At 39.2% G+C, this 23,578-nt stretch overlaps 2 protein-coding genes across 3 annotated transcripts in view; both read right to left on the bottom strand.

Annotated features, from left to right (window-relative positions):
- macf1b (microtubule actin crosslinking factor 1b) overlaps positions 1-1,953 on the bottom strand; it is a 50,476-nt gene extending 48,523 nt beyond the window's left edge. Inside the window, exons 1-3 of the mRNA XM_051130400.1 lie at positions 1,831-1,953; positions 446-583; positions 219-250 (exon numbers count right to left, since the gene is read on the bottom strand). Coding sequence (XP_050986357.1) covers positions 219-250; positions 446-583; positions 1,831-1,953 — 293 coding nt within the window. The remainder of the gene's footprint in view (positions 1-218; positions 251-445; positions 584-1,830) is intronic.
- Positions 880-23,578, bottom strand: part of plecb (plectin b) — a 73,446-nt gene continuing 50,747 nt past the window's right edge. Inside the window, exons 19-35 of one of the 2 annotated variants that reach the window (XM_051131925.1) lie at positions 23,231-23,326; positions 23,015-23,140; positions 22,742-22,894; positions 22,504-22,658; positions 21,423-21,549; positions 20,687-20,870; positions 20,563-20,583; positions 18,498-18,655; positions 17,484-17,659; positions 17,213-17,351; positions 16,004-16,360; positions 15,794-15,877; positions 15,595-15,699; positions 15,337-15,435; positions 2,197-9,222; positions 1,831-1,935; positions 880-1,680 (exon numbers count right to left, since the gene is read on the bottom strand). In XM_051131925.1, the coding sequence (XP_050987882.1) occupies positions 3,115-9,222; positions 15,337-15,435; positions 15,595-15,699; positions 15,794-15,877; positions 16,004-16,360; positions 17,213-17,351; positions 17,484-17,659; positions 18,498-18,655; positions 20,563-20,583; positions 20,687-20,870; positions 21,423-21,549; positions 22,504-22,658; positions 22,742-22,894; positions 23,015-23,140; positions 23,231-23,326 (8,088 nt within the window). In that variant the 3' untranslated portion in view covers positions 880-1,680; positions 1,831-1,935; positions 2,197-3,114. Of the gene's footprint in view, positions 1,681-1,830; positions 1,936-2,196; positions 9,223-9,448; positions 12,802-15,336; positions 15,436-15,594; positions 15,700-15,793; positions 15,878-16,003; positions 16,361-17,212; positions 17,352-17,483; positions 17,660-18,497; positions 18,656-20,562; positions 20,584-20,686; positions 20,871-21,422; positions 21,550-22,503; positions 22,659-22,741; positions 22,895-23,014; positions 23,141-23,230; positions 23,327-23,578 lie in introns of those variants that run through there. The other variant, XM_051131927.1, reaches the window with a different exon arrangement.

The raw sequence follows: 23,578 nt of genomic DNA, 5'->3' as shown, positions 1-23,578 counted from the left end.
AAATGACATATTTAGGTAGAATATATTCATCATAACATAACACCCCTCCCCCATCTCCTGTAATATAATACAATATAATATAACACTATTAGACTTCAGCTCAGACATGACCTGCAGCCTGAATGCATTACATTAGTGGAATTTAATTGAAAAATATATGGGGTTTATTATTAAATTAAAATATAAAATGGGAAATGGACACTATATGTTTAGTTTACCCATATTGTCGTCCTTTCTGTGCAGCTGCTTCCTGAAACAGAGGGACACCAACCGAACACACACTTATTACACCACAGCAAGCATATACCTCTTGGTTTATTCACAATTCACTATTATTTGCATACTAAATATTTTCAGCTAGCTTATTAGCAAGCCTAGTACCATTAGATTTGTTTTTAATGATTATTTAAGGAATGTATTTCTATCTGCTTATCTGAAGACATACCGTAGAGCCGCCATCATGCGGAGAAAGGCACGGCATGGGCACAGTTAATGCAGGAGGACCAGAGAGGCTGTTGGCAGTGTGATGGCACAAAGGCAGGCCATCCATAAACGTGTCTCCCTCTGGGTTCTCTCTTTCAGCCTACAGATTTAACATAATGTCATCTGAGCCTGTCATTTAACTTCCCAACCACTAGAGGACAACATCTACTGAACACTGACTGTTTCTCTAATCATCACCACAATCTGTCACACTTCCTGTCTGTATGTTTAAGTAGTCTGGTGATCACTCCTCTTTGTTCTTTAACTGCTTGCTTTGATTGCTAAAAAACATGTATGATTCACTCTTTAATTACTGGAATGTCATAATGATTTGGATGATCAATTAGGTTAAACACAAGATAAAAGATAAAACACAAACTCTGAAAAGTCTGGAACTGATCTTTCCAAAATATATTTATTTACACTTGAGTATAGTGTTATTACCTCATTCTTTATTACCAGTATCTCTTAAGGAAAAAGTTCATCCACCAGTTAGTATTTCATACATCTCATATAATCTTCCATAAATTGGTATTAATTCAAAAATCTATTCTTCATCTTTTTAGAACACTTTATAGCAAGTTAGTAAAACATGCAAAAAATATTTTACATATACAACACTGAAAAAAAAGAAAGAAAGAAAAAGTCAAGTACTTTCAAAAGACACAACAGTACAATTCATTAAAAAAAACAACAACAGCAACAAGCAAAGAAATACATGGGAGGCAACAAGTGACCAAAACATGTTTTTTTTTGGCACAGGAAATGTAAAAATTAAAAAATTTAATTGCCGTACACTAAATGAGCCTAAATACATTCAGTCAAAGATGTAATCTGTATTTATTTGTGTTGCGTAAATGTGTAATGCAACACAAGGGTTTGCATACCGTATCTAATGCATTGAGTGCTTTATTTAAAAACTCATGTTGGGGCTAAAAACAGTGTAGGCAGTAGAACTCAGAGATTCTACAAATAAAGTCCACATTAAGATCAATTTAATGGATCCAATTCTTTTGTTGTTTTGAATGATTTTTTGTAAACTCCAAAGTCCAGCTCCCAGCTGATGAAAACATGAGCAGTCCACTAAAGTGTCAGTTCTTGATATGATATCCAAGGCAAACTTCAAGGTAGCCCTAGCCTCTAGTGTCTTCATGCAAATGGTGGATGCAATGGGAGGAGGAAACCCTCAGTGAGGCTCTAAAAACAACATTAAAAATATAATATGAAGCAACAAAATGATAAAAGGGCAACAAAACAGTGAATGAAGGGAAGCAAAAATATACTTGGTATCAAACATAGGTACATACAATGTAAAATCATAGAGGGGGGTGAATTTTTAATAAATACCTGTATGTCTAAGGATGTGAGCTGCTGATGAGCATCATTTATCTCCAGATCCAAGACCAAATGTGTGGCATCATCAAGTCCTCCATATCTAGTACCTGGTGATCTCTGTGGCACAAAAAACATGACAAAACGCAAGCTATAAATGACAGGAATTTTTACATGGCTTAATGCTGTCAAGAAAATCCTTGACATACAGTATGCCATTCAATATATTAAAAAATCTGCTCAAGATTGCATAAACTTCTACAGTAGCTGTTTTTGAAAGCACAGTGGTAGAACAGAGATAGGTGTTGAGAATTTTGAAAAGTAAAATCAGTGTGGTCATTAGGAAACAGTGGCAATATGTGTAAATTTAGATCAACTTACATGTACTACATTTCATCCAGATCTGTCCAGATGTTATGAGTGAGGAGGAATGGATCAGAGACCTGAGTCATCTGAAATCTTCATTGGATATCACATCAGTGGAGGACTGAGAGTAATCTGGGCCTTAAGGACTCCTTTATAAAGTAGTCAGGAGTTTTGAAAATGACTTTGGAGAGGGACTGGATCCAGTAAATGAAAAATGGACTTTCATAATAAGGGGAGATTAAGATTGGCTTGTTGTACAAAGTGCTTGCTCCTTTAGTGTTTATGTATAAGTGTAGTGTTTTTTTACATTCTGTGAAACCAGCTGCAACTTTTATTTGATGTGATGGCTAGCATCGTCTAATATATCTATTTATCAAATCTATACAAATATGTGAAAATAACCACACTCTTTGTTAATCTAATGTCTTTTTTGTCAAACTTGGTATATTTTCTGGCACATTGTCCTGAAATAGACCAAAATATAAAAAGAATGTCCTAAAATAACATGTAGAAATGCAAAAATAAGTAATATTAAATACAGTCTAATCAGAAAAAAAAAAATCTCCAAAAATGTATTTGCTGCATTTGCTGAATTTAGATGCTGTACTGAAGTATAAAATAAGAAAAGAAAAATATCACTTTCAAAATATGCAATATTTGTCTGAACTGAAATAAACCTAAAATTAGACAGCTTGAGCTATGATTAAAGCTAATAGTTCTAAAGCATCCAAAATAAAATGGGAACTTAACTGTCGCCAGACAACGAGATACTGGTAGTTTTTGGAATGCACTTTCCTATACCAAACGCATGCAAAGCAGAATAAAGTGATTTTCTCTAATTAATTTCTGTGTATTATGTAACTGTAGTGTATAGAGTCAGCACTGATATGAAAGCTGCAGGACCATGTGGTAGGTTTGTCGTGAGGTCCAGCTTTAAAATCTGCGGGTGTAACTAGAGGAAGTATATGATGACGATGAGAAGTTCATGCTGAATCCAGAGCCAGTAGCATCAAAGCTGCCTCTTCTCGAGCCTGACCTAGAGCCTGTCCTGGATCCAGACCTAGAACCAGAAGCAGATGCAGCACCACTGACATTGTAGGGACTGTAGAGACCTTTACTGGATACTGATGAAGCTTCCAGAAGCCTAAGGCCAGAATCCTCTTCAACCATGCTTCTGTCCATGGCATCTTTGTAGGAGATCTTCAGTTTGGTTTTTGGACACGTAAGATATTTTGTGTAAGCGCTCACATCTCTGAGCTTTTGCGCTGTACGACCATCAATAGCACCTTTCCTGATTGCCTCCTCTACGGAGATTCTTCCCTCAGTCTCTGGCTCAATAAGGCCACCGGTGAGATACTGCACCTCCAGGAAACGCTGCCCTGCCTCATAATAAAGCCAGCCTTTCTTGAGAGCCTGAGCAGCAGACATTTTGGCTTTAGTGCGAGGATCCTCAAATCCATGGAAAGCTTTCTGGGCTAAGTTGAGTCTGTCAACCATTATCTTATCAATAAGACCCTTCTGTGTTGCTTCGGCAACTGAGAACTTCTCTCCAGTAGATGGGTCTATTATGCCACCGGTGCAAGCCTGCGCCTCCAACAGTCTCTGGCCAGTTATAGAATCCACTAAGTTCCTCCGCATGGCTTCAGTGACGGAAACTTTTTCTAGGCTATCTGTATCAAGGATTCCAGCCACAGGACCGGTCTCCTCAGTTGGATCGTTCCATACAGTTGCAGGAGTTTTGATGGAAGGTACGGGGCTCATTGGATAAGAGGAGGTGGAGCCAAAGGAAGAGGATCGGGAGCGGAAGCCACCGATGTTTCCAGATAACATGTCAGCAAATTCAGTGATAGAAAGGGTGCCAGAGCGGTACTGCTCAATTGAACTCTGGTCAATAAGGCCTCTTGTAATAGCATCGTCAACATCATACTGTCGACCTGATCTTCGGTCAATGAGAATAGACTTTTCTACCCCTTCTGATGATGTCATTGTGATTTCTTCCCATTCACACTCTTGCTCTGAAAGTTCAATGTAAGTCTGATGGTCAATTAGTCCTTTGCGGTAGGCTTCATACACAGACATCTCTTTGCCAGAGTCAGGATCAACGATGACAACTCTGCGTTTGCGAACAGAAGATTTGGAAGAGGTCTTTCTCTCGCGTTTCTTTTCTCTGAGAAGCAAGAGCACAAGTCCTGTGTCTGGGTCGATAATACACCTTTCCATCAGTTGCAGGTAGGTAAGATTCTCTTCTGTGTTTGGGTCAAAGAAGCCCTTGGTGTCATCCGATGGGTCACTGAGGATCTCATTCATCTCCTCATCGAAAAAGCCTCGGTTGTAGGCCACTTCGACTGGCAGCCGGTGACTCTGCTCTGGGTCAATGATTCCTCCAGTAGCAATCTGGGCCTCAAGAAGACGAATTCCATGGTCTCTCAAAATCAGGCCTTTTTTCATAGCCTGGAACAGTGAAATCGTTTTGCCTGTGTAAGGATCTCTATAGCCAGTCACAGCCCTCTCAGCAGAAAGGAGCTTGTCTTTGAACTCTGGGCCGACGATTCCCATCTTGACTGCTTCATTTACAGTTAATTTGAGGTTCTTGATAGGGTCAATGATATAACCTGTGGCAGCTTGAGCTTCCAGCAACTCGAAAGCAGTGCCTGGTCTGATCATATTCTTTTTCATGGCTTGGTAGATAGATAGACGGTCTTTAGTAGACTCCACAAACACGCCAGCAATGCAGCTTGAGCCCTCAAGATATTTCCGCAAGCTACTGCTCACCTCGTCCACTGTTAGCAGTCCCTCATTAAGTTTGCTGACTGTTTGTTCATCGATGATTTTTGAGCGTAATAACTCTTCTATTGTTATTTCTTTTCTGAGACCTTTGAAGAGTAGTCTTTTGTCTCCTAGAGACAACAGATATTGCCCATCTTTGTCAACCTTGCATCTTTTGAGAAGCTGAGAATATGACACTTTTTCATTAGTTAATGGGTCAATGAATCCTTTAACCTCATCGGAGAGCTTTTCATTTGTCTCTTTGTTAATATAGCCACGTTGGGTGGCAATCTCTGTTGGCAAGTGGAAGTTATATTCTGGATCAATGATGCCACCTGTTGCTGTTTGAGCTTCAAGAAGCCTTAGGGCATAGTCCTCTGGGACAAGGTCCTTTTTCATAGCTTGGAAGAGGGAGATGACCTTTCCACTGTATGGATCCTTATAGCCAGTGACTGCTCTCTCTGCAGACAGGAGCTTATCATGAAGTTCTGGGCCCACCACGCCTTTGCGCACCGCTTCATCTACAGTGAGCATTTCATTCCTGACAGGATCAACAATGAATCCAGTGGCCGCTTGAGCCTCCAAGAGGGCAATTGCAATGTCTGCCTGAATGATTTCTCTCTTCATTGCTTGATAAATGCTCATCTTGGAATTTGAATCAGTCACCACACCAGCAACACTGCCAGTTCCAAACAAATACTGCCTAACACTTTGCATCTCCATAACATCACGCATAGTCTTGTTCTCTTTCTTCAGCTGGTTGTACGTCTCAAGGTCAATGATGCGGGCATTGTAGAGATCTTCAATAGTGATTTGGCGTCTTCTTGAGCTGCCAGTCTGGCCGTTTCCACCTCTGATGATTTCCCTCTGCTCCAGAATCTCAATTACAATGATTATCATTCGTTCCTTTGTTAAATTGCCAGAGCGATATTCTTCTAGAAGCCGAGCCCTCTGATCTTCGGGTATGAGATTTGAATTCATGACATCCCAGAGAGACATAGAGCCCTGACCTTCAATGGGTAGATCAATCTGGGTATTGGATAGATCACTCTGGGTTTGTTCTTCACTGTAAAGGTATGTCTTCTCCACAACAGTTGGGGCCTGTGGTTTGGAGAGCTTTAGTAAATGTAAGCCTGTATCAGGATCTGTCATGCACTTGTCTTTCAACTGTTTGTATGATATGTTCTCATCAGATGCAGGGTCTGAGAAACACTTGCTTTCAGCAATGCTGCTGGCTAACTGTTTGGTAACATATCCACGCTGGATTGCAGTCTCGAAAGGAATGCGATGACTGTTCACTGGATCAATAATTCCACCAGATGCCAGTTGCGCGTCCAAGAGTGGCATGGCATGTTCTTTGGGGATAAGGTCTTTCTCCATGGCTTGATATAGTGAGATCTTATTGCCTGTGAATGGGTCTTTATATCCAGTGACAGCTTTTTCAGCAGAGAGAAGTTTTTCATGAAGCTCTGGACCAACAAGACCTGCTTTAACAGCATCATCCACAGTGAGACATTCATTTCTTGATGGATCCACAATGAATCCTGTGGCAGCTTGAGCTTCAAGAAGGGCGATACCTGTGTTCTGTCTAAGGAATTTCTTTTTCATTGCCTGGTAGATACTGACTTTCTCTTTTGTAGGCTCAAGGTAAACTCCACCAATGCTCTCAGAGCCTTGGAGATACTTGTTGACTGAAGTGTTTTTGCTGACCTCTTTTGGTGTCTGTTTACTTTGTTCCAGCAAATCATAGGTAGACCTGTCAATGATTTTGGAGTCAAATAATGACTTAGGCGGAACTGGTGCCCTAAGTCCCTTAAAGCAGCCCTCTTCTTGTTTCTTGGCATCTTTCTTAGTGACAATTTCCATTACAATCTTTATAATCTTCTCAATTGAAATTTTCCCAGATCTGTATTGCTTTATTAAGTCAAGCCTTTGCTCTTCAGTGAGATAGTCAGAGTGAATGAGCTCCCATAAGGTAAGTTTTCTCCCTTTGAAAGGTCCACTCTGAACTTCAACAGTTGCCTGAGTCATTGCGTCTTTGGTCTGGGCATCAGTGTACTTCATCTCCTCTTTGGCATTGATGGCTTGTTCAGACAGTGGCAGAAGCTGAAGGCCAGTCTTTTTGTCAGTGACACATCGTTTGTAAAGCTGTGGATATGTGATATATTCCTGAGTGTTTGGGTCAAAGTATCCCTTAACTTCATCAGTTGGGCTGCTCAAAAACTTGCGGGTTGCATCATCAAAGCAGCCCTTCATGCAGGCAATGTCATGTGGAATACGGTGACTTTGAACAGGATCAATGATGCCTCCGGTTGCTAGTTGTGCATCAAGCAGACGAATTCCTTGGTCCTTCATGATCAGATCTTTCTTCATAGCCTCAAACAGAGAAACAGTTTTTCCAGTGTAAGGATCTTTATAGCCTGTGACAGCTCTCTCTGCAGACAGTAGTTTCTCATGAAGTTCTGGACCGACAACACCTGCTTTGACAGCCTCATCTACTGTGAGTTTCTGGTTTTTAACAGGATCTACGACATATCCTGTGGCAGCTTGTGCTTCCAAGAGATGAAGGGCAGGCCCAGGTCTCATCATGTCTCTTTTCATAGCATCATAAAAGGACATTGTTTGTTTGGTTGAGTCAATAAGTACTCCCGCAATGCAGTTGGTGCCTTTCAAGGCATTGCGCACATGCTCCATCTCAGACACGTCTTTTACCAGCAGTTGTCCTTTCTGCAACTTGTTATAGAGGTCTTTGTCAATAACTTTTGATTCAAGAAGTTTTGCAGCAGGTACAGGTGCTCTCAGGCCATCAAAGGCAAGCTCATTCTTCTTCTCTTTTTCCTCTGCCACAGATAGAACGATTTTGATGATCTTTTCAACTGTAATTTTTCCCGTTTTGTACTGGCGGATAAGGTCTTTTCTCTGATCATCGCTGAAGTACTCAGAGTTTATAATCTCCCAGATGGTCACAGTCTTTCCTTTAAAGCGGCCAAACGGCACAGACACAGTTGTTTTGTCAAACACATCTCTTGTTTCCTCATCTGTGAATATCCTGGCATTTTGAGCAGCCTCCTCAGAAATGGGCAAAAGTAGAAGTCCTGTTCCTGGATCAGTGACACACCTTTCTATTAGTTGTTGGTACATCAGATTTTCTTGGGTGTTTGGATCATAGAATCCCTTGACATCATCTGTTGGATTTTGTAGGGCTTTATTGGTGGCTGCATCGAACTGGCCCTGCTTATAGGCTACTTCATTCGGTACGCGATGACTGTTGACCGGATCAATGATACCACCTGTTGCTATCTGAGCCTCGAGCAACCTGATGGCATGATCCTCCCCAATGAGACCCTTCTTCATAGCTTCAAAGAGGGAGATCTTTGCCTCTGTGTATGGATCCTTGTAGCCAGTAACAGCTCTCTCTGCAGACAGCATCTTGTTGTGAAGTTCAGGTCCAATTAGACCCTCTTTAACTGCCTCATTGACAGAGAGTTTCTTGTTTTTAACCGGGTCTATGATGTAACCAGAAGCAGCCTGTGCCTCCAGCAGCACTAGCCCTGTCCCAGGAGCAATCTTCTTCTCCTTGACGGCTTGATAGATGGGCATTTTTTGATTCGGATGAACAAGCAGGCCACCAATGCAGTTCTTGCCCTTAAGAACTGTTTTAAGTTTGTCTGACTTGCTGAGTTCTTCAATTGTGGTATCACCACTCTGGAGCTTATCATAATCCATTTTGCTTAAAAGTCCTACTTCGTAAAGTCGACTTGCAGGCACCTTCTCACGAATGCCATCGAAGGATAATGGAGAGAAACTGTCAACTTCTTCAGAAATACTTTGACCATTGAGGACTTTTTTGCATTCTGTCTGGATGTGAATCTCCTGGGTGATTTTTTGAGCAACCTCAAGCTCCTGAAGTTTCTCACGCAGTTTCTGGTTTTCATCAGCAAGAATTCTTTCTTGTTCAAGCCTTTTCCTCTCAAGTTCTTGCATTTCTCTCTGCTTGTTGAGCATCTCTTGTTCAGCCTCTTTCTGTTTTATCAGAGCAGCATCCATAGTGGCCTTCAGTTTCATCTTTTCATCCTCCATTTGTTTTCTTTGGCGTTCCTGCTCATCTTTAAGGGCTTTTGACTTTCTGACCTCTTCTTCAAATTGGCTCTCTAGCCTCTTCTTTTCATCCTCAATTTGTTTTTCCTTCTTCAACAACATCTCCTTTTCTGACATAAATGTCTGCTGGAGAATTGTTTTTTCCTGTTTAATTTGCTCTTGCTGAGCATTCGCCATCTGTAAAAGAAGAAAAAATGAACAAAGTTAAAACAATGCTAAAAAAAAAACCATTCAGACAAACAATTTTCAGCAATGTAATTTTAAGATTAATGAGAAATCATTAGGGAATTTAATTAAAGATTGGAACATTTGTAACATAAAGAAACTGAAAGCAAGGTTAGTTTTTTGGAGCGAGGGTTAACAATGACATAAGCAGCAATTTATGCCATTTTGTACACAATACCTCTTTGGACTTTTTCTGTAACTCTTCAGCCTCTTTTTCAATTTTGCCTTCTCTTTCTCGAGATCAGCAATGGCTTTGCGCAAGTCATCTGCTTCTTTGCTACTGCTCAATCTCTGAATTTCCAATTTTTCAACAACTGTCATTCTCTCTTTGGTGGCAAGCTCGGTCTCATGAAGTCGGGCACTAATGTCATCTGCCTGCTTCTTGAATTTCTTGGCTTGCTCCTCAGCTCTAGACTGGGCATCACTGAGCTGGGACACCTGAAGTCTAAGTTTCTCTGCCTCAGTTGTTATCTCCAACTGTCTTCTGCGCTCAGCCTCCAACGATTTTTGGAAGCCCTCAGTTTCCTCCGCAAGCCGTTGCTGCATCAGTTGTTTGTCTTCAAGCAGCCTTTGAGCTTGCTCTTGAGCAAGGTCTTTCTGTCTGTGTAGCATTTCCGCCTCTGCTCTAAGTTTAGAGGCCTCCTGAATGGCTTGCATCTTTTCTTTAAGCATCTTTTCAGCAAGCAGTCTTTGCTCGGCAAGGTCAGATTCTGCAATATGTCTCATGCGAGCAGCCTCCTGGGCCTCGATGCTGAGCCTGGCAGCGTCCTCAGCAAGTTTTTTCATGTTCTCAGCCTCCTCGGCCAAGAATTTCTGAGTATTATCTTTGTCCTTCTGAATGAGACGTTGGTTCTCCTCTTCAATTCGGAGCTTGAGTTTGATGAGCTCCTCCATTTGAATCTTGACCTTAAACAGTTCGTCCTCAACCTGGGCTTTCTGTTTAACGGCATCACTGACCTCGTCCTTCAGGCGATGAAGCTCGTCATCCAGGAGAGTCTTCTGTTTGTCAGTCTCATCCAAGCGCAGTTTCACCTTAGCAAGCTCTTGCTCAACTTGAGATTTCTGCTTAAGTGTCTGCTCTGCAAGTGTCTTGTGCCTAGCCATCTCCTCATCAGCTAGTTGTTTTTGTCTCAGTGCCGCGGCCTCTGCCTGGGCTCGCTTTTCTGCTTCTAGCTCTGCATCTTTTCTGAGCCTCTCAGCGGCTTCTTGGGCTTTGGCCTGATTGGCTGCCTCAACCTCGGCAGCCTGACGCTGACGCTCTGCATCTTCTGCTTGTTGGCGGAGGAGGGCAGCCTCTCTCTCTGCCTTTTCTTTGGCCTTTTCTGCTTCTTGGGCAAGCCTTTTGGCTTTCTCAAACTCCTCCTTGAGTCTTTTCTGTACCAGGCTGTCCTCTTTCTGCTGAACAAGAACACTTTGGACTTGCTGTTCAGCTGTAACTGCTTTCTCTGCGGCCTCTTGGGCAGCAAGTATTTGCCTCTCAGCTTCCTTATCAGCATCTTCTTTTTGCTTTCTGGCCTCATCAGCTTTCTTTTTGAGACGCTCCACTTCATCTTGGGCAGCCTGGCGTTGTCGAGCTGCCTCCTGCTCTGCGGCGGTAATCTTTTTCAGTTTTTCTTCAGCCTCCCTTCTTCTGTTTTCTTCCTCAAGGGCAAGCTTGCGTAGCTTCTCTGCCTCCTCCTCAGCTCGCAGTTTGCTTTGTTGCGTTTCCTCTGCAATATTCTTCAGCTTATTCAGTTCAAGCTCCAAATCAAGCTTGCCAGATGAAGCCTTCTCAAAGTTAACTTTCAAGATTCGAATCTCCTCTTCAACTATTCTCTTCTGTTTAAGAGTTTCATCCACAATTGATTTCTGTCTGTCCAATTCCATTTCAGAGGACTTCTTGAGCTGTTCGATCTTCTGATCAATGTCTTGCTTGTGCTGGCTTGCCTGATCTTCAAGAGCTTTTCTCTGGTAGGCCTCATCGTCAGCTTTCCTTCTCAGGCGTTCATTTTCGGCCTCTTTTTCTTTTAGAGCTATCTCTGCTTCAGTTTTCAAGCGAGTGGCCTCATTAATGGCAGCAAGTTTCTCTTTGAGAATTCTCTCAGCTTCTGCTCTCTGTCTCGCAGCTTCTTCTTCAGCCACCTGTCTCTGTCTCTTTGCCTCTTCAGCAATGGCACGGAGCTTGGCCGCTTCGTCTGCAAGATCCCTCAGTTTAGCAGCTTCAGCTTCCAAGAGTTGTTTACTCTTTTCGGTGGTGGACATGCTGTCCTTTTCAGCTTTAGACTTCAGCTGCAAAAGTATGTCCATTTCACTTCTAACTCTGGAAAGTTCATCTTCAAGCTGCTTCCGCTGCTGCTCTGCAGCACTAACCTCATTCTTAAGACGGTAAAGTTCGTCGTCAAGCAGTGATCTCTGTTGCTCGGCATGATCAAAATCAGCCCTCAAGCGGATCAGCTCCTGCTCTGCGGAAAGCTTCTGTTGTGCTGTGCTCTCTGCTAGCTTCCTCTGCCGCTCCAGCTCTTGCTCGGCCATGTCTTTCTGTTTCAGGGCAGATTCTTCGGCTTTTGCCCGCTTCTTGGCCTCACGCTCAGCATCATCTTTCTGTTTTTCAGCCTCTTCCTGTGCAAGAGTCTTTTTGTGGGCTTCTTCTTCGGCCTGGAGCCTTAGACGAAGGGCTTCGTTGGCTTTTTGCCTCCACTTTTCAAGCTCTTTCTCAGCCTCCTCCCTTGCTTTGTCTGCCTCTTCCTGTTGCTTCTTGAGGCGTTCTGCCTCCTCCTGCAGTTGCACGACGGTCCCGTGCTTCTCTCGGAGCGACTCCTCAAGTTTGGATGTCTTCTCCACGAAGGACATGCGCTTGCTCTGCAGCTCAGCAGCGGCACTTTTCTGAGCTGCGTCTTGAGCGAGCTTAATTTGTCTGTCTTTCTCAAACTCAGCCTGCTTCATGTGTCTTTCTGCCTCCTCTGCCTGCATCTTGAGCTTCGCAAGGTCATCCAGGGCTTTCTGCTTCTGCCTGGCAGCTTCTTTTTCTGCTTCGGACTTCAGCTTTAACTCTTCCTCCGCCATTCGCTTCTTCTGGGTCTCCTCGTTAACCTGTCTGCGAAGTTTCTCAGCCTCTTCCTGGGCAGCTTTGCGAAGTCTCTCTGCCTCTGCAGCCTTGTCTCTAAGCTGTCTCAGCTCGTCCTCTGCAGTGGACTTTTGCTTTACTGTAGTTTCCAGTTGAATTCTTATGATGCGAATCTCTTCCTCTATTTTGGATCGGCTTAGCAGAGCCTCCTCCACTTGTTGGCTCTTTGATTTGATCTGCTGTTCAGAGAGGTTTTTGAGCTCGTGCAGCTCCAGCTGGATGTTCTGCTTTTGCCTTTCAGCATCCACAGCAACAATCTCTCGTCTGCTAACCTCCTCTTGCATCATGAGCTTGAGCTCCTGCGCCTCTTTCTCCGCTTTGGCAATGGCCTTGGCATGAGCTTCAGCTAGCTGCTTCTGTTTCTCTAACTCTGCCTGCATCTCAGCCATTTTTTTCCTCTCTTCTGCTTTAAGTTTCTCAGCAGCTTTCTGTATTAGTGGAAGTAAATCGTAAAGAAAATCATGATTAAGAATAAGCATGACGGGGCTGTTAAAGGAGTAGTTTACCCAAAATGAAAATTCTGTTATTTGTTCACTCTGTCATTCCAAAACTTTGGAAAAACTTTGACTTTCAATGATATTATATTTTTACTTTCTTCCATAGAACACAAAAGGAGATTTATATATAGGATCTGTATATATATATATATATATATATATATGTATATATATAGGCTATATACCAATACAATATATATATATTATTTTTTTTTTCTTTATTTTTGTATTATTTTGCGCATTGTGAACAGTGATCTTGCTCTGCCTGCTACAGTATTTTTCTCTTTGTGTCTTCTCTGTCTCTGGCTTCTGTTTACGGCCGTTTGCAGTTGGTTTATTTGCCTAGTTAAACCATTAGTTGTGCGCTATTAATAGTTCTCTAACTATTAGTCAGAAGTGAATGCAGTTAACAGCGATCTCCTCTCAATTCACAATGCTGTCTACGTTGGTTAGCCACTTGTACCGGTATGCCATCTTTTTTAAAAAATTTATACCGTTTGCGTGATTCAAACCGGTTTACTGCTTTAACCGGTATATCACCCAGCACTAGCATGTATGTATCTCGGTCACTCATTTTAACATAAGTTAAATTAAATGATAACAGTAGATGTTAAACTTCAAAATACAATAGTGATAGCTTTGTTTGAGGAATCAGCAAGTTGCTATTCACTGAAAATATGCGCACTAGTATATTCTGCTCTTCAGTATATTCTATACTGAAAAATTCAGAAATCTACAAAGACAGCACACAAATTTTATGGATGACTGTTATCGTGTTGAAAGCTTCAGATCCTATTCATTATTATGTTTCTCTTTTGTGTTCCATAGAAGCAAGAAAGACATTCGGAGTTTGGAATAACTTGAGGATGAGCAAATGTTGACAGAAGTTTACATTTTTCAGTGAACTAATTCTTTAAGCGTGATTATTTAAGGTGATTATTCAGCTCAAAGAAAGACAGGTTTAGATGCAATCATGACAAACAGGGTTAAGGTAAATTAACATTCAAATGTCATATGCAATCATTTCGATTATGGTAAGATGATATAATTAATGTATGGAGACACAAGACATTGCTTTAAAACACTACACTCTCACAACATGCGAAGGAGAAATGGTAGCACTCTGAAAACCATTTACTGCATTCCAGTTAAACAAAGTGAATAAAAAAAAGTCTGCAGAAAAATATAGAATGCAATCTATAAACTAGATGACTGGATGAAAACTAAGCACACGATTAATACAAACTTCAAGTTTGTTAAATAAAATCCTGCCTTTCTAGATATTTTTATTTGGTGGCCTGAAAAATGGTGAGAAGAACAGAACAAACTAAATACAAACAATGCAAGCAAGTACTCAAGTTAGCAATGGAAAGTGAGAAAAAAGTCGTTAAAAGCAATGATTCAGGCAGACAAGCAATTCCTTATCCACAGATAAATAGGGAAGGCTAGCTTGAAAATAAAATAAATAAATAAATAAATAAATAAATAAATAAATAAATAAGGGCAGTAGGAATCTGATTCTCAAATTAGATTATTTACACCTATACCATGTATATTATATTGGAAATGTAAATAATAATATAAAGTTTTCAGTGATTATTCTCAACAACATAAATATATTAAAATGATGACTTAGTTGTATTTAAGTTATGTATTTTGAGTTAGGCAGTGTGGAGACCAAGTTAATTACTTACATGATCTACCACATGGGTAATGAGGATCAGAAGACTACAATGAACAAAAGTACCATAACATTTAACTAGAAAGAGAAATCATAAAAGCTTGATGGATGAAAATGCAGAATATTCATGAAGAGGGATGCTGGAATATGGGTATGAAATTACTAGAGCGTAATGAAAAGGTTTACCTCTTTAGAGCCCAAAAAAGATCAAGCAATCATCAAGACAAAGCACTGGCAAGCAGTTAAGAGAAGCAAAGAAATCAAAGGTTAGGGTTTGAAAGACATACAGTAGTGAGAATTGAGAAAAGTATACAGCAAAAGTCGGCCTTGGTTTCTCTAGTGTCTATCAAACACTAGATGATGTACAAATATAATACTTACTATATTTTTTAAATATGTCAAAATACCTAATCGGCTGCTTGTATGTTTTTAAAGAAATAAAATAAAATAAAATGTATCTGTAAATTCTTTTTTGTGTAAAAATATGAAGACAAATTAATTTGCCCTTAACAGGTAATGTGATTATTAAGGCTTAATATTTTAAGCAAGACATAATTAGGACAGGCAAAATTATCGTACCTGTCACATATTTCTGAAACACCTGCAGTAAAATACTACTGAAAATAGTTTTATTTGTGTCCAAAATGACATGTCGAGTCAACCATACATTAAGTATACCTAGATGGTGTGTTTTTCTGATGAGTGATTGGTTGGATTGGTTGGATTGGTTAAGGTTAGAGTGTTAGGTTAGTCTGGTATGAATAGGGTCCCCTGATGTCACGCACCTCCTCTTCCTCGATGCGCCGCTGCGTGTCTGTGATGAACTTGATGTACTGACTGGTCAACGTCATCAGTTCACTATAGCGGGTTCTCAGAGTCACATACTATGATGAAAAAGACATTTTGAGAAATCATCATTCAAATGATATCAGTGAGTAGGATATGATGTAATTGCACTTTGAAAATTATAAATACCACAGTAACCTATGCAGCAATCAAATAATGCAAATGTATAAATGTGAATGATCTGAGATCTTTCTAACCTCCTGAATGATGTTATCAGAGGCAGACTCCATCTTGGTTTTCTTCAAAGGAGAGGTCAAAGGTTCAACCTGAGCTTTGTAGGCAACCAACTGAAGTTCGTAGTCCTAGAAAAAAAAAATCAAGATTATAGCATTTCAACCACAAATTGTAGGTCAGTAATTAAATGTACATACTCTATTTTATAGAACTCTCTTTTACCTTAATGGTATCGATGTAAGCTTTGGCATATTTCTGGCACTCATCAACTTTCTCTTTGTTTTTCTCAATCTCTTCAAGCAGTTTCTGTGGAAAAAGTCAGCGTATTATACCTTTGCAACAGGTTAACAAAAAGAATCTCATTGCAATTTATGTCAGAGAACTAATGCACATGAGTTGTGCCCTATGGAGAAAGCTTGTGTCATTCAGTACCTTCTCCTGTGCCAGTTGTTCTTTGAGCGTCTTGCTGTCGATTATAGGCACGGCCTGAATCTTCTCCTGCCGCTGTTTGGCGTCTGCGATCCAGCGGATGAGCCAGTCGTAGCTCTCCCTGTAGTAGCCCAGCTGCCGGCCCAGCTGCTCCAGCTCGCGCTGACGCAGGTCGATCTGGGCGAAGACGGCGCGCCAGCGGTCCTGCAGGCTGCCCAGGAGCTGCCGGTAGTGATCAAGCTCAGCGTCGCGTTCGGTGTGAATCTGAACCATGCGCTGGCTGACCGCCGTGGCCTTGGCCAGCTCGCTCTCCATGTCATCAAACACGGGCCGCTGGTTTTCTGCCTCCGAACGCATTCGCTGAACATAAATGAACAAGGTGACTTAATCACAAATTTGATGTAAATAAATGTAAATTTCATTAAAATAACTGATCAAACATCCCAACATTTGTTTAGCCCCTGTTAAAATGTTTTCTTGATCTTAATTAATATGCTAATACAATTGTTTTGCGCTTCCGTTTGGTGAAAATGAAACGCTTCACCATCAAACTTGGTTTAAACAGGCTTAAAATTATGAAAACATCTTTTTATTTTGCACAATTTTACACTAGTTTATCCTATTTATGTGGATCTTAACCAGAGGGCCACATCCAACTTCTAAAACTTCTAAAATTAAAATAAGGCAAAACAAGCATTAAATATGTTCAAACAAATTCAAGACTTTTTTATTTTCAATTCACCCCCTGTAAAACTGGGATATACAAAAAACCTTATTTTAAAAGTGTGATTTCTAAAGCTGGAAAATAAATTAATTAATAAAACCCTTAAACTCCGTAGACATTTTTATATTTTATATGTAGTTATATCATGCTCTAAAATATTTTATTGTGTATAAATTGCGAGTACAAACATTTTTAAAACTCTTTATCCTTAATCCTTATCCAGTAAACCACAAACAACTTGAAACATCATTAATTGGATAAAAAGATCAAGATCCTTGAAGCTTTTAAAACGTCTGTATTCCTAAAACTGAATTTATGGAAAGTAGAAATGTCGGGCTTTTAAATATTCTTCAAAGACTGAGAAATCTGTGAGAAAGATTGCACTGACTTATATTGTTGTATAACATATTAAATAAATGGTACGAGGTCCAACTAGCGTCATACAAGAAAAAAAAAAGTTCAACCAGTGACTGAACATTGAATGTTACCTTGAGCTCTGAACAGTAGTTGTCCACCTCATGGACGTTTGTAGGAACTGTGTGAACCTCACGCAGGCGATTCTCATATTTCTTCACCACATCTTCAGCTCCTTGTGTGTTCCGGATCACAATTTCTATTGTCTTAAGTCTACAGAGAAAAAAGAATTAACGATTAGTAGTACATAACAATACAGATAAATGAATGAGAGACAAAACACAAAGACATGCAGGAGTGAATATACTGCACTAATTCAAATGCATAGGAGAGAGCGCTCCTTACTTCTCCAAGTAGACTGAAGACAGGTTGTAGGTTTGGTCCATCTTCTGCAGAGTGATGTCCAGCTCTGAGCGCAGGACTGGAGTGCTGGACTGCTCCGGCGAGGACAGGATCTCCTCAGCTTTCTGAGACACTCTGTCCAGGTTCTTCTTAATTCCGTCCAGCTCCATTTGCACTTTCTGTTTGAGCCAGAAACAAAAACACAATGAATCTTTCGGTTAAATATGACAAAGAACACGGGCCACGTCATATTTCACATCATAATCAAAAGAAAAAAATCTATGTATATTCAGGGTACAGTTAATTAAATCTGAAACTAAAATGAAAAACATTTTTGTTATTAGAAAGAAAATAAACGCTAACTGAAATTAAATGAAATCTAAAAAATATTATTTCAGCTAGTTGCAAGGCAATATCTGTCATTTTTATTTATTTTAACTTGATGTACTTAAATAATTAAAATTAAAACATAAATTAATAATAACTATATAGACATTAAAAACACTAAAACTACAAAAAAAGTCAAAAACACAATTACTATAACTTTAACTATAACTATAAATAAAATTAAAAATGATTCAAAACATAATAGCATCTAACACTGAATATATTTTGGAGTTTTTTACATTGTGATAATTTTCAGTATAGTTAGGCAAAAATTTTTATAAAACAAATCTCATTATTCTGATATACATATCTGATATTGTTTTAGTATTTGTTGTCCTGTCTTTAATTTATTTTGTATTACAGTAATAAGCATTTAATAAAAATCACAATGAATCACAATGAGAAACACAAAATAACCTTTTTTTGAATCCATTTCAATAATAAGCAAAAAAAAAAAAAAAATTAAAAAATTAAAAAAACAATTATGATGGCGTGGATGTGTTCTTGACATGTTTGTTGAAATTCACTCATTTATGAGTCACAAATATGACAAATATGTATACACATACTTCAGTTGCAAATGAGTTAAAGTAAAGATAAAATAAAAAGAACAAGAGTTTTGTGTCGTACTCTCTGATCGGCAGTCTTCTGAATGCAGTCTCTGAGCGGATCTTTATCCACAGGTTGTCGGATACGGGCCACCGTACGAGACTCGCAATCTTCGATCTGCAGGCGCAGGTTTTTGATTTGGGTGATGTATGACTTGCATGTGGATTCATCCTGCTCACCTGTAAGGAAAAAGGATTTGTTATTATGGTTTTCCAACACCTTAAAGGCAAACAACAATTTATGTGTTCTTATAACGGTGCGCTGCAGCCAACATTCATGACACTTTTAGTCACGACACACACATTCCATTTGTTAGTGGCTCACATTTTATCCCAAAAGAAAAAAAAAAAATACTGTGCATAAAGAAAATGACCTATTTTAAGGACTGTTACAGCTTATAACAGTAACATATTTTTAATTGCATTGTATACACATACATATACACTGCCAGAAAAAAGAAAAATAGGTACAATTCTGTCACCAGGGTGGTACCCTAAGGTACAAAAGTAAAAAGGTACATCCTTGTACCTTACCTTCCCCTAAATGGTACATATAGTACCTTAAAGGAGAAGTCCACTTCCAAAACAACAATTTACAAATAATTTACTCACCCCCTTGTCATTGAAGATCTTCATGTCTTTCTGGCTCTAAGCGATCCCAGCCGAGGAAGAAGGGTCTTATCATGTTTTTCGAAAAATAAAAATGTGTATATTTTTTAAGCACAAAAGCTGGTGTAGCACTAGCTCTGAAATGCGTGTTCACGACGCTACGAATCACGTCTAAGTTCATCGTCTGTGTACTCCGGCTCAAGAAGTTAGATTATGGCGAAAAACTCCATCTTATTTTCTTCTACAACTTCAGAATCGTCTGACATCGTTGTACCTTTTTGTTTGTAAACAGCTTTTGACTTACTTGCACTTTCTTAGTCTTTGCGCGTTCGCTTTGTCTGTGGTTCGGCCTACATTCGGCGTGACCTTTCAACATGATTCAATAGTATGTAGCGTCGTGAACGTGCATGCCAGAGCCTGTGCTACACCTGTGCTTAAAAAGTATACAAATTTTTACTTTCCAAAAAAAATGACAGATTGTTTCGCTAGATAAGACCGTTCTTCCTCGGCTGGGATCATTTAAGAACCTTTTGAAGCTGCATTTAAACGACATTTTGGAAGTTCAAAATCGGGGGGAACAATTGAAGTCCATTATATGGAGAAAAATCCTGAAATGTTTTCCATAAAAACCATAATTTCTTCACGACTGAAGACAGAAAGACATGAACATCTTGGAAGACAAGGGGGTGAGTAAATTATTTGTGAATTGTTGTTCTGGAAGTGGACTTCTCCTTTAAAGGTATATTTTAGTACTTTGAAAGTACATATTTGTATCTTTTCACTTTTGTACCTTAGGGTACCGCCCCAGTGACAGAACTGTACTTTTTTTTCTGAGAATGTATATTAGATTTAAATAATAAAAAAAAAAAAAAAATTGTACAAAGTACAAGCACTACCATGATGCAAATGCAAAATACTTATACATTATATGTGTGTGTGTGTGTGTATATATATATATCATTTTTGTATTATTTCTAGTACTTTGTGTACTAAAATAACTAAAATTAAAACTTAAATGAAAACAAAAACTATATATATATTTATATAATTATATTTATATATTATATATTAATATATATAATAATGATAAAAATGACAATAGCACAATACAATTACTAAAACTTTAACTTAAATGTAAATAAAACAGAAAATATAAAAATAAAAACTAATAAAACTACAATAGGAAAATACATAAATTAGTTCTAATGCTATGGTCCCGACATGCTTCACTGGATGTCATCTAAATGACAATTACATATCTGAACAAAACAGATTTACAAGTTCATTGTTTGAGCAGGCTGTGTTTTTCCTCTATACTCTGCGACTATTTTGAGCATTTCAACACATGCACACTCTGTAGAGATGCGCTGATAGACAATGCACTGGAAACAAACACTGACACTACATGATTTCCAATTATAAATCATCTCATTCATGATAACTGTGCTCATCACTGCCAGCAGGAGCACAAGACTCACCCTGTGCTCTGACAGCTGCTCCTGAAACGTGAATTCAACAGTTACCCAACAGTCACCCTCATTTGTCAGTGTGTCATGGCATTGGTAAAGCACAGTGGGCTTTGTCAGGTGTTTGTGTCCGTACCTTTCTCCAGAGTGCGGATCAGGTTGTCGTAATGCTGTGTGGTCTCCTTATAGTCCCTCTCGATCTGCATGTTTTCACTGATGTCGAAAAGCTTTGAGTCCTGGCTGTCCTTGAGGAAGTCCTGATAGTGCAGCTGAAGGTTCCTCAGCATCAACTGGTACTCGTCCGGCTTCATTGTCTTGAACTGAAACATAAGAGGACAAACATATAAAATCTTAGCTACTTTTACCTTCAATATCATACATGTATATATATTTGCATCATTCCCTGAATTACTGTGATTACTGCAAAAGCAAAATGACAATAATACTTAATAATCTTGATCTTGTCACTTGTCTGAAATCTGTAGCAAAACTATACTCAGATGATAAAACAGCAGAATCGCATCTACTCTTTAATTCACTTAGGAGAGCCCTTGAAGGTCCTGTATTCAATAAAGCAACTTTCCTTGTTTACTGTCTGTTTCCTAAATATAACTCGGTCTGTAACATAGCAATCCAATTACTGAATTAGAGATAAAATCCCATGTTGTTTACTGTAGAACGTGTGCTTTTCTTCAGTGAAATAACCAGACAGAACATTTACTCCAAAGTTTCACAGTGCATAACCACTCATCTCTTTTAGTAGCCTATACTGTACATTTCATCAATTATTTGTTAATTAAAGGCTAAATCATCAACTAATGACTAATACACAGAGGTATGTATTTATGTCATGAATGAAGCGTAGAACGGACCATAGTGATGTTCCAGGAGCGGATGAGATTGATGTCTTTCATCAGGTATTGCCAGGACAGCAGACTTCTAAGGTCGACATGAAGTTTCTGCCACAAAGTCAGAGTCTGCTGGTGACTGGCCTCCAGACTGACAGAAACACAACATAACATAACGGTCAAAACCTTACACTCAGTGTTTCAGCACATACTGTCTACTGAAAGAAGAGAAACGTGTGATCCTTTACAAAAATACAGTAGCTGCCAATTGCATGAGCTGCCAACCTAGATATATTTAGATATTAAAATCGTAACATTCAACTCTATTTCAAACAGCTGTTCTTGTTAGTTTAGTCCTTAATGAAATTACAGCGAATGGAAAGCATTTACATTCAGTTCCATCTTAGCACAGATGCCTTCTATGCAGCTATCAGGGTTACTGAACTAAAATCATAATTAAAAAAAAAAAAAAAATTATTTGTTACCCAACTGTAAAAAAAATATTATTAAAATATATAATAGTACATCAGTGAAATATAAAAATAAAAAGTAACTAAAAAACTAAAACTGTATAATTGTATTTTATTTCAGCTACTTGCCAAAGCAACATGATTGATAGATGATTTTATTTACTAATATGATAACAACAATAATACTATAACAATAATATTTTTCTTAAATACTTCACGTTATTACTAAAATAGTAATATATATTTTTTTGATTTAGTCAATTTTATTATTAAAATATATAGCAGTACATGAATGAAATCTGAAAACACTCAAAATATTAATAAAAACCAAAATTACTACAACTTAAAACTTTAAATTAATCTACAACGTAAAATCTAACTCAAAAGTTGAAATACTAAAATAGGTAAAAGTAAAACTACTCTACTAAAAAATACTATATATGCATAATAAAGCAAAACACTAATAAAAATTACAAAAACACAAACGGGAAATATAAAATTAAAATCCAATTCAAAATATGATCAAAACCTATAACAGTATATCACTAAAATACACTGGTAGACAGCAAAACACCTGTGCTTGTTAGAAGTACTCCAGAAAACAATGCTTTTCCAGTGTAGTTTCTATAAGTTACCTGGACACGCCATCCACAGCCTCCTTGTTGACGGGCGGCACCAGGAAGCAGATTGATGGCACAATGGCCTCATTTCCTGAGCGGTTCAGAACCTTCCACTTGAAGGGCTGTGAGTTATTGATGAGCGCGCACTCGTCGCCCTTATGCATGGTGATCTGTTAAAAGAAATATTGGTTTGAGCGTGCAGCACAAGCAAAAGGTGAACATGTGACAGCGAGTGGGGAGGGATGAACTTTACCTCCATCTGTTTGAAGTCACACACGGCCTGGATGGGCAGTTTGCCTTTGAAGGGGGTGGTTGGGTCGCGCGGCTTCAGTTGGATGATGGATTTGGCTCTCTTGTTCAGGCTGGCGATGTCAGACTTGAACTCGTTCAGCTGCTCTCTTTCCTCCTGTGGTCAAACTCACTCAGTTAGCTTGAAGCTACTTATCAATCGCACTTTATTCTTGCGAAGCAAACATTAAAGTTTGGTTTTTATAAGCCATCTGCTGACAATGAACAACAAACTCACAACAGCATCCTGGAGTAAGTCCTCCAGGCGAGTGGCAGTGGTGGTGCGGTCACACATGTACTTCTTCTTCATGGTCTCCTGCATCTTCTTTATCCTCTCCTCAGCATCTCTCACATCAGCAAAGAACTACGGGCAAAACAGATGGAGAAGGTGATGAATACTGCTCATATATGATTGGTTTGCACATGGTTACATGGGCATTTGATGATGCTGTACCTGGAAGTATGCAGTGTTCTCTTTGAGATGAGTTTCAATGCAACAGCACACCTGGAGGATCCAGCTCCACTGCGTCTGCAGAGCTGCGGTGAAGGCCTGAGGATCACCAAAACAACACATATATATCATTCACAACATACACTAGCCTTCAAAACTGTTTTTTAGCCTTGATAATAATCAGAAATGTTTCTTGAGCAGCAAATTAGCATATCAGAATGATTTCTGAAGGATCACGTGACACTAAAGACTGGAGTAATGATGCTGAAAATTCAGCTTTGATCACAGAAATAAATTACATTTCAACAGATATTCACATAGAAAACAGCTATGTTAAACTGTAATAATATT

This window comes from Labeo rohita, chromosome 16 (genome assembly GCF_022985175.1).
Source record: "Labeo rohita strain BAU-BD-2019 chromosome 16, IGBB_LRoh.1.0, whole genome shotgun sequence".
NCBI classification, from domain to species: domain Eukaryota; kingdom Metazoa; phylum Chordata; class Actinopteri; order Cypriniformes; family Cyprinidae; genus Labeo; species Labeo rohita.
Note: the sequence above shows the minus strand (reverse complement) of the source record. Positions and strands in the feature narration are given on the sequence as shown.